General features: G+C 40.3%; 1 protein-coding gene across 7 annotated transcripts in view; it reads left to right on the top strand.

The window, feature by feature from the left end:
• ARHGAP24 (Rho GTPase activating protein 24) overlaps positions 1-6,364 on the top strand; it is a 508,514-nt gene extending 502,150 nt beyond the window's left edge. For all 7 annotated transcript variants that reach the window (XM_035004596.1, XM_035004595.1, XM_035004599.1 and 4 more), the window contains one exon: positions 3,272-6,364. In XM_035004596.1, coding sequence (XP_034860487.1) covers positions 3,272-3,515 — 244 coding nt within the window. In that variant the 3' untranslated portion in view covers positions 3,516-6,364. The remainder of the gene's footprint in view (positions 1-3,271) is intronic.
• Positions 6,365-16,087: the final 9,723 nt, after the last annotated feature.

The following is a 16,087-nucleotide window of genomic DNA, read 5'->3' as shown; positions in this document are numbered from 1 at the left end:
ACTGTGAAAAACTGAAATATGAGTGGTTTTTACCTTAAAAGCATGTGAGAAATCACTGAGCGTTGTCCCTGGCACAGAATTGTTGCTCCATAATGCTATCTTCTGTTATTAAATGTGTGGGGTTGTGTTACGGACGGGGAAGGGAGGGTCTGGGGTAAATGGAAAGTAAGGAGCCTGTTTTCACTGATGGCAAGAGGATGAAATGAGGGTGAAGAAAAGGTGTCAAAAGAAACAGATCTTTTATTTTTCCTTCTTTTAATCGTTGAATGCTGGAGAGAGTGTCCGCTGTCCGCCGGGCTCAGCGCCAGGCCTTAAGGGTTCAGTGGTGAATAAAATAGACAAAAACTCAGCCCTCATGGAACCTGTTTCCATTCCACTGCAGAGACAGATCAAGAAGTAAAGTAGCTCAGATGCTGAGTGGAAGACTAACACAGGGACGAGGGGTAAGAAGCATTGGTGAGGTGTAAGGTCCCCGGCAGCGACTGCTGGAAGGCGGTCACAGAGGAAGCCGTGCGGTTACCTGGGAGAAGAGCCAGTGGAAATGTCACGAGATGGGATGGGCAGGGGCCTCAGAGAGGGAACAGGGCCCAGTGACATAGGACCTTGGGGATCATTTTAAGTCTGGCTTTTTTTTTTTTTTAAAGATTTTATTTATTTACTTGAGAGAGAGAGAGAGCACATGAAAGAGAGGAGGGTCACAGGGAGAAGCAGACTCCCTGCCGAGCAGGGAGCCCGATGCGGGACTCGATCCCGGGACTCCAGGATCATGACCTGAGCCGAAGGCAGTCGCTTAACCAACTGAGTCACCCAGGCGCCCATGGCTTTTATTCTGAGATTGGAAGTTTTTGAGAAGAGCGTTTGTATGGACAAGGGAAATTGTAGGATAAACAAGGAGCAAAAGCTATGAGTTACAAGGAAGCGATTATGCTAAACCCTAATTTATATCAGTTTATATCTTCTCATAAGATGACCAGGGTAGAAGTGTGCCTAACAACTTCTCCGGGGAAGCAGCCGTAGCAGGATAAGGGGTGTTGGCCAAGTGTCCTGTGTTTACAGCGCCCCAACTGTCACATGTTCCGTGGGCTTGAGAGGTGGGACTGGAGAATGGAGCCCAGGGCTCACAAACAGCACCTTGGGCCAGAAACCAGAATGTCCCTCCCCTGCATTTTCACCATGGTTGCGGAAATTCTAAAACGGATGGTCTTTATGTTCTCCTTTCAGCTTAATGTAGGCGGGAGGACACTTAACTCTCAAGTAGGAGAAGGCTTAAGGCTCAGTTCAGCATGAAGCTGCCCCGCTGTGGTCTCCGCCCCAGTTTCAGGCTGTGTGGCTTTGTGGGCCTCCTGCTTCCTGGGTGCTCCGGGGTCCGCAGAGGAGTGGACGTCAGTCTTTGTCCTGCTTCGGTAGCTGCATGCGTCCAGACCCCACGTGGCTGCTTCTTTATCCATAAAGTTGGCTTCAATGTAATTTAATTTGTGTGCCATCCATCAGTCAGTTATCAGGCTAAAAGATACAGATTTTCAAGAGCTTTGGTAAAGCAAATATAACCTAAAGTCCTACTTATACATTAAGTTGAAAAATGACTTTCTTAGGAAGTAGTCTTTGTAAACCTTGCTGAACAGAAACTTGGTTTGACTTTTTCTATATAATGCCAAGTGACAGGAGGTTTACAGAGGAAGAAAAATGCCATCAGCTTATAAGGTAACTCTCATTTCTGAATGTAGTTTTTGGAACCACTGGCTATCAGCACTCTGAATTTCTGCCAGTACATGATGATAACTTAGCACTTAGCACTGGGAAGCAAGAGATAACACTTTAAACTTGTATTAACAGAGGGGAAAAAAAGCTATTCTGAATGGCTGCCAATGTACACATTCATTTGTGAGAACATTGGTGGCCTATTTATGTTCTGTGATCTATGGCACATTTCAGAGACTTTGAGAAAATAATGGAACTTTCCAGTAGAATGTCATCTCAGTGGGCCCTCCTCCTGTAGCATTCTTACCTGCCAGAGGGCTGGTCCCCTGCTGTACAACAAAGTGGGGCAGAGAAGCTGCCAGGGGCCCAAGCCAGAGAAATAGAAGAGGTTAACTGTTCTAGTTAATTTTTGATTGTTCCTATTTGCAATCATACATTTCTCTTTCAGTTTCTTTTAAACTCCATCCCTTAAAATATTGAAGTTAGACAAATTCATGGATAGGTGATATAGATAGATGATAGATAGATAGATAATACTTTGTTTAGTTATCAATCACCGATATGTGTTGTTTAGCTTTTAAACGTGTGAGTTTGATATTCTTTTACCCCCAAAATTAGTTTCTAACTTTACTGTGGAGAAATTTGTTTACATGATATCAATTATTTGACCTGGTAAAAACTATTCTCTTTTTACTCGTTTGGGGTTCTATATAGGACTAATAGATCAAGTCTGTTAGTCAAGTTGTTCAATCCTTCTACTTTTCTTCTAATTTCTATCAGATCTATAATTTCTGAGAAAGAAAAATCACCTAATATTATGATAGATTATCAATTTCTCCTTATAATTTTGTTATATTTTATATTGAATAATGTGAGGCTAGACTACTGGGTGAATAAAAGTTCAGTATTGTTTATATCTCTGTGATGAATTGGTCCTTTTATCATTAAGTCATGGTCATCTTTAATGGTAATAATGCTTTTTGCTAAAAAAATCTCTTTCTTCTGATACTAATATTGCTATGCCACTTTTATTTTGATTAGTAACTTCCTGGCAGAAGAGACTTGAGCTACCCAGCAATGACATTTTCACTATCATTATTTTTCCTTTGATTGAAAGCAAATATGATGTCCTCTTTCTCTCCCAACTTTATCAGACTTCCCCTTTTCCTTTAGTGAAGCCAGCTTTATCTGAAATGACTCCAGGAAGCCCTGTGGTTTGGGTTGCCTCCTGCATCTGCCATTCTATGCTCCCTGACAATCAGCCTCTAGCTTCTCTGTGCTGACATTCATTCATTCACAATCAAATGACAATTAAGTGCTTCCAAGCGAGGTCCTAGGGGCTTCTTGTTAAAATGATAATAAATCATCCTAGCAAATAGAATGAATGAATGATTGAACAAATTAATAAAAATACATCTTTTAAATCATTAGACCTTGCTTTACTGATTTGCAAGGGCCCATTACAATTTCCTAAGCATTGTAGAGATAAGAGTTCAGAAAATATTTGTATCCCTGTCACGTTTCAAGTGAATAAAATCACTTTATCCTTTATTCCCTCCCTCACCCTATCTAGCTTAGAACAGCGAAACTTGACTTTGGAAACAGAAATGATGAGCCTCCACGATGAACTGGATCAAGAAAGGAAAAAGTTCACAATGATAGAAATCAAAATGCGAAACGCCGAGCGAGCAAAAGAAGATGCCGAGAAAAGAAATGACATGCTTCAGAAAGAAATGGAGCAGTTTTTTTCCACGTTTGGGGAGCTGACAGTGGAACCCAGGAGAACCGAGAGAGGAAACACAATATGGATCCAGTGAGCCTGCTTGCTCCCGCTGTCTCCGATGGATCTGGGAAGGGCTCTGGGGTTCTGGTGGGAACATTATCTGGGATCAGGTGCTGGTCCCCTGCTGTACAGTGCTCTAACTGGTGAAGGAATATCATTTACAGACATTACCCATCCATATCTGCAATGTGTACCAAAGTTATATCATGCCCCCTAATGCTACTGTCAAGTGTTACAACTGGATATGTGTATAGAGAGTAGTTTTTAAAAAGTAAACTAAAAATGAGAAGCATATCTCAAGAATTATTTTATTGCAAGTCTTGTATTTAAAATGTTAAATCAATACATTGTTGCAATTTAGCTTGCTTTCAAGCTTCACCCCTTGCACTTAACATAAGCTATTTTTGGCATTGTGTTATCATCAGCTTATTTTATAGATCAATATTTTTATTTCCCCTTTTGCTGAGGAAATGAAGATAAGCAGATATATAAATATATATAAATACATATCAGATGAGTTATTAAAATCAAAAGAGTACTTTGTGGCTGTGCTGTTTGTGTTAACAGACCTCGCCATGACCAAAAAGAGAAATGTAAACGGTTTTATAAAATACAGTAGAATCACCAGGAACCTTTGATTTGCTCTTTAAATTCTTCCCTCGCCACTGCTCAGTTTTTCTTTGTGAGGTGACTTGACACAGAGAATTTTGGATTTTGTAAAAAAAGGCCCCTTCTCAAGGCCTGTTGTCTGCCTGGCCAGTCCCACAGATGCATGTCTCCTGTGCAGAATGCACTTAGAGAGGGAAATTGTACAAGCATTTAAGGAGTCACGCCATGAATTACTCTGGCCTTCTGAACTGAGTCTCTGCAATGGCTAGATGGCTTGGAGAACCGTTCTTCCCGCTCTCTGGAGGTTGAGAAGCAACGCTCGCTACACTACGCCACAGGAACACCTCTGTCCTCTCAGACCTTTTCTCCATCCCCCAGCAAACACACCTTGCAATGCAGGCAGTGAGATGGCGTGCCCGTGACCCTCTCGGTTAAACTGCTGGCCTGTGTGCTACATAGTGACATGTTTCTCTCACTCAGGCCTACTATTCTGTTGTCACCTGGGATTCTGTCCCCAGGACTGCTGGCAAAGGCAGGGGATGGAGTGGATAGCCCAGAAGGAGAAGGAGACAAGTTTGGGAGAAAAACCAACCATTTGGCCTCTAATTTTTACAATATTGTTCCTCCCAGTTGAAAATGTATTTGTTGACAATAATTTTAAGACGTGAATGCTTCAAGGTCCAATTTTGACAAGTTTATGCACATGAGTGATGGTGACCGTCTAGAGGAGCCCAAGGCTCTCTGGAGCTAGAGTTTGGGGAGAATAACTCTTCATACTCCAATAAGGCAATGATTTTAAGAAGCCAGGCAAGTAAATATTTCTCACACTAGAACAAAAATTCACAAAAGGCATAACTGGAAATAAAGACTGCTTGAGTTTATAGGATTGTGTTGTTAGAAGGTTCTATGTCTGTGTTTACTTACTTATTTTCAAAGGGGAAAACAGTCTTTAGAGCATCCAACCTTGTCACCATTCACTTTTGTGTATATCCTTCCACCAAGCAAACTTTTGTGGTCCCTGGGTTTTAACCACTATCTATAATAATGATATCTTCTTCACCTTTGGTTTCCTGTTCTCCCTCTCTTTCCGATTCTTTAACCAGATACTTCCACCTGGATATCATATAGAAAAGTTAAACTCAAAATGTACGATGTTGATCTCAATGGGTCTCTCTATATACATTTCCATTTCTTCCCAGTCCCTGTCCTAGCGAATGAAAACATTGGACTCATCCAAGGAGTTGAAGGATGCATGTATCCTTCATCAAAAGCCATGCAGTTACCCTGCCTGCATTTAGATTTTCCACAAATCACTAACTGTGACTGAGACTTCTAGGCATCACTTTTTTCGCTGTAGACTGGGAATAACAAAGATACTCCCCTCATGGACTTGTTACATGGTTTCAATAAGGTAGATGATGTGAAAGCTGAGCACAGCATGTAGTGGACAGAAAGGATACCCTGAATGTTCATTCTCATTTTTCTCTCCACTCTTCTTCACTCTTGAATTCACTCACCAAGTACCATCCAGTCCACTCATCCCTGCCTTTTGAGTCTACTCTCTTTGATCAGTTCCTCCTCATCTTTGATGAAAGCATCTCTCCTTTTGCAGGGTGCCCCTTCTAGACCACCCATCTGACCATATCATGGCCTTGCTACCTAGTATCATGTGAAGACTCTCACTTGCCCACAGGATATGCCCTTCACATGGTGTAGAAGACTGTGACCTGCAGTTTTATTTGTATCTCCTACCACTTTCCCCATCCCTACCATACCATTTCGTGCCTCTGGAAATTTCCACCTTCTATTGTCATGTCCATCTTCACTACCTTCCTTCTACCTGGCACAGTCCTACCCTTTTTTTTTTTTAAAGAGCCAAATCAAATGTCAGTTCCCCTATAAAGTTTCTAGGATCTCAACTCAGAATTAATTACCTCGTGCTCCCATTTTGTGTATATATCTTTTAGTCTTTTCCACATCTGATTATTTTCTTCACCAATAAGAAACATTTTAGGAAGCAGCATGGTAGAATGGAAATAGCAGGACAGAGAGCCAAACAGACCTACATATGCACCTTGACATGCCTTAGGCAAAGATGCACAGCAATGAATGACAAGTCATTTAACTTTTCTGAGCCTCAGTTTTTTCATCTGTAAAGTGGAGGCAATAAATCCTACCAAATAGGGACATTGTAATATTTAAAAGTGATATGTAATGTGACTATCCCAGTGACTGCCAGTTAGCTCTCTTGATAGCTCTATTAATAAATGGAGCTTCCTAACCTAAGAGAGTAGAATTGTATTTTACTGATCTTAAATCCCTCCATCTCCACCCTTTATTCCATAGAGTGCCAGCATGGAGAGTTAGCCATAAATCTGATCTTTGATTAATGAGGGATGCTGCTGCTAATTTTAATTATCAATCTCAGTGATGATGACCTTCGATTGATGGATACCATGAGTAGCTTTTTCATCTGGGTTTCCTTTAGTTCTTCCATTAATTCAGCTAAAGGCCCAGAAAATATCAACTATAAATTGACAAAAATAAAATGGAAATAAGTAGATAGTATCAAGAGTTCATTTGCTACATCCTGTATAGACTTCTTTAAAACTATTTAGGTAACTAGAATGATTCTTAAATTATGAGCTCAGGAGAAAGGATTTGCTTCCAAGTGTTGGGTCTATAATGTTGGTTTCACTAGCCAAACCATATGGCTAGGTATCCTCCAGAGAACATTTAAAAGAGAATTGTGTATGACAGTAGGCCAACTGAAGTCTATGCTTCTTAAATGTTGTTTCTATATGTCATTTTATTATGAAATGACTAAAAACTTGAAGGGAAATTTAAATAATCTCATTCCTATTTATTTATTCACAAGCTGAGCCTTAAATTAAAAAAAAAAAATAAGTCATTTCCAGGCAGGATAGTTTAAATCATTGATATAATTATCGCCCCTGGGAAATTCAGGAGAATTTAAAGACTGTGATACTGGCCATAAACCTCAGTGTTCCTTTCATTGCAGAATAGCATCCTGCTTAAAGTAGCATCACAGAAAATGATATGCATAATATCGGAATCAGAGACCTGGATTTCAAATCTCAGTTCTACCACTTTGTAGCTATAAGAATTTAAGAAAAGTTACATGATGTTGGTAAGCCTCAATTTGTTTTTCTGTAAAGTAGGATAATACTAGAGTCTCCTCCTTATTGGGTTTTTTGTTTGTTTGTTTGTTTGTTTGTTTGTGTTTGTTTGTTGTTGTTGTTGTTGTTTTGAGAAATGACTAAGTTAACTGACTCCCACAGTACATATTGTAAGTGCTCAATAAATGGTAGCTGTCAGCCCTCAAATTCTTTCTACTGAAAGGGTATTCCAGCTTCTAGAAAATAGAGTTCTGGCCTCAAGAATTTGGCCAGCATGGTCACCAACAGAGGATATAATTCTGTCCTTGTCCCAGGAGCGCTAATCTTACCTTTGCCCGGATAATCCGCCAGAGATTTGATGGCAAGGAAGAGATAACCCAAGGTGTCCTTTCTCCCCGAGATCATACAATTACATCCATGATCTGAGAATAATGTCCCAAGAACCACCCATAACTGTCTCACATCAACTCTCTGTGGACACTGAAGATTATGTTCAGTTTTAAAGGTATTGGGTAAAAGACAATGAAAGTCTAAGAATATAACCAGTGAATGTGCCTAGATTCACATCAGCATCACCATTAGTGAATATTGATCCCTCCACATGCCCCACCAGCACTAGACTTGGTGCCTGGGGTATCTAGTGTATAAATAACTACCGCATACGATGATGTTCTGTGAAAGTAGTTCGAGGTCACAAAAGTGAGGCTGGGAAAGGCACTGCAGAGCCATGACTATGAGTCCTAAAGAATAAGTAGGAAGTTATCAGAGAGCTTAGCAGTTTGGGTCAGGGGCTCCCCTAGTCCATGGAAAAGTATGTGCTTAAGTGCCTTCAGGGCAGACCCTAGGGGGCCTTTCTAGTGAAATAAAAGTGACCTATTGGGGCACCTGGGTGGCTCAGTCGGTTAATCGGCTGCCTTCGGCTCAGGTCATGATCCCGGGGTCCTGGGATCAAGTCCCACATTGGGCTCCTTGCTCAGTGGGGAGTCTGCTTCTCCCTCTGCCTGCTGGTCCCCCTGCTTGTGCTCTCTCCCACTCTGAAAAATAAATAAAATCTTTAAAAAAAATGACCTACTAAATGTGCACCATCAGGGTGGTCTTGGGCATAATGACTCACTCACACACCACCAGGAGATCAGAAAACAGCACCCAGGCAGCTTCCACCCTTTTGTTCAAATAAAGCAGCCCGAGCCAGACACATTCTGACTTGTTGGAACTCACAAAGCACAGAATAAGAGTGTGGACTTGTAGCTCCCAAAGGCCTATTTCATTATTCTCTTTATAATCTTTTTAATTGCACAAGTAGAGAATGAGTTGACTGGCCAGCTTAAAAGCTCCTTGCTGCAAAACAACGTGAAGAACTAACAGCTCCCCAAGCTGTGGAAACCTACCAAACCTACTGTAGATCTTCGAATAGAAAGTTTAGCAGATGTGTGTTTTTTAATGCGCCATTTGTGGCTTGGGTCCAGGACTGAATAATAGTCTTAATTTATGGACCATGTGTAGCTGCTACCTTTTGGGCCCCTGGAGAGCTAAAGCGCATGGAGACCAGCCCATTTAGGGAGGGTTACATTTCTCAAGTAGAAAGTACTGTATCGTTTGAATAAGGAGTTAAATTGGCCCTCAGCATACTACCTGTTTTTGTGAACACTATGCCCCTTCCATCCCTCACACACATTCCCTGCCTCCTCATGATTCATTAGAATCCATTACATACCACACCAAAGCAATCTCTAGAGTTGGGCCATCTTGCCCTATCCTTGATCACCTATTGCCAAAATCATCCAAATCACATGTCATTTGCCTTCACTATTATGCTTATCCCCATATTGCTCAGCATATTCCCTCATTCGCTTCAAACTCTGATTCCCTCTCTACTCCTACTATTCCCTCTCTACTTTCCATTATACGTTCTAGAACCTTCCAGCTGCCATCATCCTCCCCTAAATCTTTTCTGAAATATGGTTACTGCTTCTTGCAGCCCTCCCAAGGATGGCCATTTTCCCTCCCACAATCTGCATGTCATTAGCCTGAAGGGGAGGGGTAGGTCTTGCTTTGCTCTTTGATGCTACTTCCAGAACTTAGATCCTCCCACTCCCCTAATAACTCCATAGAAGTACATGTCACATGACCAATTATTTTAGCACCTAATCAACTGGTTTTCCCCCCAAACCACCACTCCTCTGCTATCCACCAACTTGGCCACTCAGCTCCTTGAGCTGCTCACTTCTGAAAATCTTGATCTCCCCCTGCATGAACATCAACCACCCATGCCCACAGTTTTCCTTATTCCATACCATTACCAATAACTGCACCATTGCCAAAACTTCCATTTCAAGCATTCACTGTCTCATTATCACCTATCCCCTTCTTAGGTCTTTCCTTTAGCACCATCACTCCAACAATTTTTAGAAACTCCCAAAGAGGCGACAAGCCATTGACTTTGCTAATGGCGATCATCCCCTCAGGTTATTGCTTCCCTCCCTGACCAGCTCAGCTTCAGTGGTTCCTCGCCATAATTATTCTTTTCCTTATTCCCAAATCCCTACATATTCTCTTCCACCACTGTACTCATCAGGTAAGGAAAAACACCCAGCTCAACTCTGGCTAACTCCAATTCCTTCTTATTCCTAACCTGCACCTGAGAAACTAAATATGGCTGGAGAGCAAAAGGCCACCATGTTGACTTGTCCCACTTATAGCTATATAAATATGGTTCACATGGCTCTCATCACTGTCTAGTAACTTAACTTCATACTTTTCAAGGTCAATGTCACACTTCTCAAACCTCCATAAGCTCTTTCCCTTCACATTCTCAGCTAGTAACATTACTTATATAACCTAACTTACTGATAACCTGTTTTTAATGAGAAAACAATACCAGAAGAGTATGTCCTTATGTTCCATCCTCATATCCACCCAACTGTCTACAGGTAATCTATACATAAGACCATACCTCCTGCTACAATGACTGTGCCACCTGCTCTAACCAAGCCAAGTGCCCCTCCCATTCAGACGTACACATCCCTCTGGCCTTTTCAAGCACATTACTGCTTCAAATAAATATTCTTTCTCTCTTATATTATGAATTTTGCTCTTTACGTATTAGTCCTATCAACATAAACCCACGCTATAATAGCTTTCTTAAAATTCTCTCATGTCATATTTATGTCTAATTTCCACTTTCCAGAAAAAAATTCTTGAATTTTCTCTACCTATTTCTAATTCCTCACTTCCCATGTTCTCTTGAACTCACTAGAGTCATGCTTTCTTGCTCAATACTGCAGAGAACATGCTCTAATAAAGGTCAGCAATGACCTTCATAAAAATCAAGTCCAGTTGTGAGTCTTCAGTCCCCATCTTCTTCAGCCACTCAGCAGCATTGTCCCAGGTGCCCAACCCCTCATTTTTTAAACACCTTTACTTGGCTTCCAGGATAGCACACTTTCCTGGTTTTTGCCTCACTGGACATTCCTCAGGATACTCAAATGTTTGTTAACTTCTATATGTTGGAACAAGAGGGGCCTCCATCTTTGGACTTCTCTTCTTTATCTACCCTCAGTCTCTTGGTGATCTATAGTCTCATGGTTATAAATAACACTTACGGGGCACCTGGGTGGCTCAGTTGGTTGTCTGCCTTCGGCTCAGGTCCTGATCCCAGGGTCCTGGGATCAAGCCCCACATCGGGCTCCCTGCTCAGCGGGAAGCCTGCTTCTCCCTCTCCCACTCCCCCTGCTTGTGTTCCTGCTCTCGCTGTCTCTCTCTCTGTCAGATAAATAAAATTAAAAAAAAAAATAAGTAACACTTACAAGCTGATTATGCACAGATTTATGTTTCAGCTCAACTTCTTCCCTTAGTCCAGCCTCGTAGACACTCCTGCTACTTCACTAGGGTATCTAATAAATATCTCCAACTAACATTTCCAAAAAAAGTATGATTTTCTTCCCAAATGTGCTCCTAACCCATTGTTTACCACTTCGGTCAAGCACACCATTACTTACTTGATGGTTTAGATTTTTAAAAATTCTGGAATTATCCCGATCTCCTTCTTTCATATCACATATCAATCCATCAGCAAATGTTGTCAACTTTGCCTTCACAATACATCTTAGTTTTGTCCTCTATCCACCCCTTCCCAGCCCCTCCACTCTCTAGTCCAAGCCCCATGGTATCTTTCTGTGCTACCGTTATATCTTACAAGAGCCTCTTTGTCCCCATTCTTATCTTTCTTCTCAACCTCCTCTCTCTACTCAGCAGCCAGAGAGATCCTTTTAAAAAGAAAATTTAGATTATATCATTTCCCTGCTCAAATCTATCCATCATCTTCCTATATTTAGAATAAAATCCCAAGATCTTGCCATGCTCTCACCCCTGCCTAACTCTTCAATTTCACTTACTATCACACTTTCTCTTGTCCATTTTGCTTCACCCACACAAGGCTTTTGGTCATGCCATACACACACACACACACACACACACACGAACAAACACAGGCTCTCACTCCAGGGCTTTTACCCATATATATATATATAGGTTCTTACCCCAGGGCGCTTGTACTTGCTTTTGCCTCAAATACGAATACGGCTCACTCTCTTACTTTATTTGGGTCTCTGCTCAAATATCATATTTTTTGAGAGGCCCTCCCTGACCACCTCATCTAAATAGTATCCCTTATCAAGCCTTATCCTTTTAACCTACTTTGTTTTGTTTCTTAATGCTTTCCACTACCTTATTCCATTAGAATATAGACTAAATAAAGGCAAGAAGATTGCCTGAATTCATCACAACTGTGTGTGCCAAGAACAGTCCTTGAGTAACTGAAGTGCTCAGTCAATATTTGTGACGTGAACCGGTGAGTGTGAATGCTCAGAGCTCAATGTCCAATTTCTGGTTCAGATATCCAGGGATGTTCTGAGTTGGAATTTTTAATAAAAAATAACTAAATTCTGTCTTAAGTCATTGCAGGGCTCCACTCATTACCCACAGACTGCACAAATTTCAGAGATTTGGCTTCCTATGAGAGTATCACTACAGAGAGACTCCAGTATCCATTGTGATGTCATTTGCTGATTAGAGATTTTGGTGCCAGAAATATGAGCCTCGAGCCCAGCCTCTGAGCTTACTCACTCTCAGAGGAAACTGTATCAAAATAAACGTCATGTAATGCAGAAAAGAAACATCATGTTGTTTTTGGTTTTTGGTTTGTTTGTTTTGTTTTGTTTTTTGGCCTCAGAAACTTTTATCTATTCTTTTCAGGATACCGATACCGTAAGTCGTTGATAAGGTCTCAGGGTGTCATCACATTTCTCCCTTTATCCGGAGACTGACATTTGTTTAAAACATACCAAAAGATAGCAGTCTACCATTTAATTAAAGGAACAAGAGTGCAGATACACATATTTCCCCACTGACTTAATGCAGATCTACTTGTATTTTTTATCTCCATGCTATTTTTTTAATAAATGTAAAAATGGTTTGATCTCCTATAACGTCATGGAAAATATCCAAAATTCTTTTGTGCTGAGTCATTTTGACAAAATGATAACATTGAAAGAAGCAGATTTCTTATTTCATTGCTTTAAGGGAGTAATAAAAATGGACTCATTCAGGTCACACCACTAATCTGAACACATTGTTATTTTAAAAGAAAGTAAACAAATGAGATAGAAATATTGTGCTTTAGCTACTGATTTTTACACTGAAAGATGTATTTACTCTGAAGTTTTGAGGATAAAGACTATGCCGTATTTGTCTCCTACCTAGGACACATAGACAGATGTCCCATAAATGTTTTTGGAGTGAATGAAGGTACGACTTTAAAATGTAGCTCAGAAATCAAAGTGGAAATTCAGAGCTGTTTTCTTAGAGCTTAATTTGCACCTAATCCAAGTGTGTAATGTATTAACATTAAGGAAGGAGCAATTGCTTTTCAAAGAGTTGCTTTTATAAAAGAAATACTTTAATATTACTAGTTGCCCTAGTCCATGTAAAATATTATTTGGGTCCTAAAAATCGATTTTGTGTAAATTTCTCATAGACAATATTTTCACCAATGTGAATGGACAAGCATTGATAGCAGGCAAACTACGAGTGAGACAATTTCCTAGTCAGAGTGTGGAATGTTTTTTAAGATGAATCACATTTTGCACCTGCTTTTGAGTTGCAAACAATCTAGACTGTTGGGTAAACAGAAAGATTCCAGACAAGATGTGGGGGGGGGGGGGGGGGTGGAGAGAAGGACAGGACCAGAAGTTCGGTGACAAGGAGGTGAAGTCACCCACTCCATGGAGTGAAAGTGGATCCTCTGAAATTGCAGGAGAAGCATGTCTTTAAAGCAAGAAATACGTGACATAGAAAGGGCAGGAAATTCCAACCGAGCGTTTGACTCGTTTGTGTTATATGTCATCACATTTCACGCGTTCAAGAAATGTCCATTTCCACAGCTTGTTTTCAGTAACTAAAACAGAACACACTTCTGTAAAAGGTTGAGCAGATTGAATTCGGTCTGGAGCTGAGAGCGAGAACGTGCCCCGTGCAGTGGCCCCTGACAGGAAGTGATCTGAGACAGTGGGATGTTCAGTGTGCATCACTACTTGTAAATGTGTTCCGGGCATGCCTTACAAAGCCCTTGGGGGGAAAGCACGCTGCAAGTACGAATAGCATTCTGATGAACCGATAATATCAAAAACTTCTACCTTGGGCAAAACCCAGTGCAGTTACTGAGCAAACAGAACCATCCTTCTAGGTTGGTCCTTACATAAGTAGCTGCAGGAAAGGTAATTCTCAGGACTCCTTTCTTCTCCTCAGTGCAAAAGTAAGTCAAATTACCCAAATATTTGGTAACATTTATGGTACCTACAATGCACCAATATCTCCTTCTGACCCTTTCTATCCAAGAGCAATCTAGTGGAATGCAATTTCCCTTCTTAATATTGGAGGTATTTTCAGGTACCCATATGTGGCCATTTTAAAACTTACTTTATTAAAAGAGTAAAGAGTTGTGGCTTAAAAATGGAATAGAAGCTATGCTAGAGATGCAAAAGGCATTTGGCTTCTATTTTTCTTATAAATAAAAGGATAATTTGTGCTAACTCAAAAGAATAAACACATTTATCATCCAGGTTTTCTAATAGGGAATTGGTTAAATAAAATGTTTTATTTACAGAAACAGAAAGGCCATTCCTTGACATTTTCAGATACTTCCAGCTAAATTAACATAGATTCAGTGACTTCGTTATCAAGCCACAAAATCTTAATGTTTTTTTTTAATTCACCAGGGAGTTCAAGATATTAAGGTTGCCTACCATATGGACAAAAAACCTGCTTACCTTCTCTCTTGGGTAATAATTAAACTGATTAGGAATTCTGATATTAAGGAGGGCACAGGTTGTGATGAGCACTGGGTTATACGAAGCTAATGAATTGTTGAACACGACATCAAAAACTAATGATGTACTATATGTTGGCTAACTGAACATAATAATAAAATAATGTAATATAAGAAAAAGAAATACTGATAAATTAACCTAAGGATATTTAACCCTGTTCTACTCATCTAATCCTCACAGAAAATGATTTCCTTCCCTTCATTGATTTTATACCTTCAAAGAAACTTACCAAATTGCAGATACACAACTAATATCTGCAGAGAGAAATGAAGGTCATTTTTAGGTGAAACCGGTCCCAAATGAACACATAGCCTTATGGCCACGTACATATTACACAGTCTTTACCCATAGTGAGAAGATAGGTCATTCCTCATTTCTTATTTATTCCCTGGCATAATCAGACCACACCATGAAATCATGTGAGATGCTTCAGAGCTCCTATCAGGACATGAAACCCAAGACAACGAGCAGCACAATAACCATTGTCAACAGGCAAACTCCAACAAAGTCTGGATTTGGATTTGGTTTTATGTTAAGGGAAGCAGATTTGCTCTGGTTTTTAATAATTCATAAGAAACAGAAATCACAATGTATTGAGTCAGCATCCACCTACAAAGAGTCCAAAAAAGCCAAAGGTCTCCCCCACTCACCCTCTTGTTCCACCGACATTTTGAAAATAAAGGGAGAAAACAGAAATGAAAAAAGAGAGTGAGAAGGAACACAGATATGATTTAAATAATTTCAAATCCTTATTAAACATCACTGAGATTGCATTTGATCCATCAGGCTGACTTTCAGTTCTCACCACTAAGACCTTGCAAAGAAACTGGACATGCATGGTTTTGCCTTCCAGGGTTGACCTAGAACTATAAGGGTGAGGTGTATATGAATGTGGGTGTGCTTTAAGTCCATTTTATAAACACTGACACAGGACAATTCTTATCATTGGTAATAGTCTTTTGAGTCCAATCATGCAGAATAACAGGCATGTGCAAGTTAGGTCTTGTTGCAAGATAAACATGGCAAGGTGAACAGTTTAATGTTAGACAAGGGTTGGGAGATTTGTTTTCATTAGAATATACTGGCCATTGGTCCCACATAATCAAAAGTTAGATATACAGGAGTCCACATACAAACAGAGGCCTTCCATTTCAGCTTGACTGACCAAGGAAATGGGTCAGAGTGAACCATTTCAGACAAAGAAAGAACTGTCTAAGTTCTGCCAAAACAAATAACAAAATCTTATATTTTAGTCACATGGAAAATGACTAATATAATTATTTACATTGTAACTTGCTTGTTGTTTTTACAGAAAGGAGTATCCCTGCTTGGTTTAATTTCATCTGTAGAAAATGTAGGACTCACAATTAAAATGTTGGTGGGGAGCTTGTGGGTGGGGAGTGGGGTCCCTCTTAAGACCCAAAGTGATCGGGATCAAAGATTGCTGGGACAGTATTATTCCTTTCTCTGAG

This window comes from Mirounga leonina, unplaced genomic scaffold, assembly GCF_011800145.1.
Source record: "Mirounga leonina isolate KUSES-001 unplaced genomic scaffold, KU_Mleo_1.0 Mir_129, whole genome shotgun sequence".
NCBI lineage: Eukaryota > Metazoa > Chordata > Mammalia > Carnivora > Phocidae > Mirounga > Mirounga leonina.
This window is presented reverse-complemented; position numbering and strand designations above follow the sequence as displayed.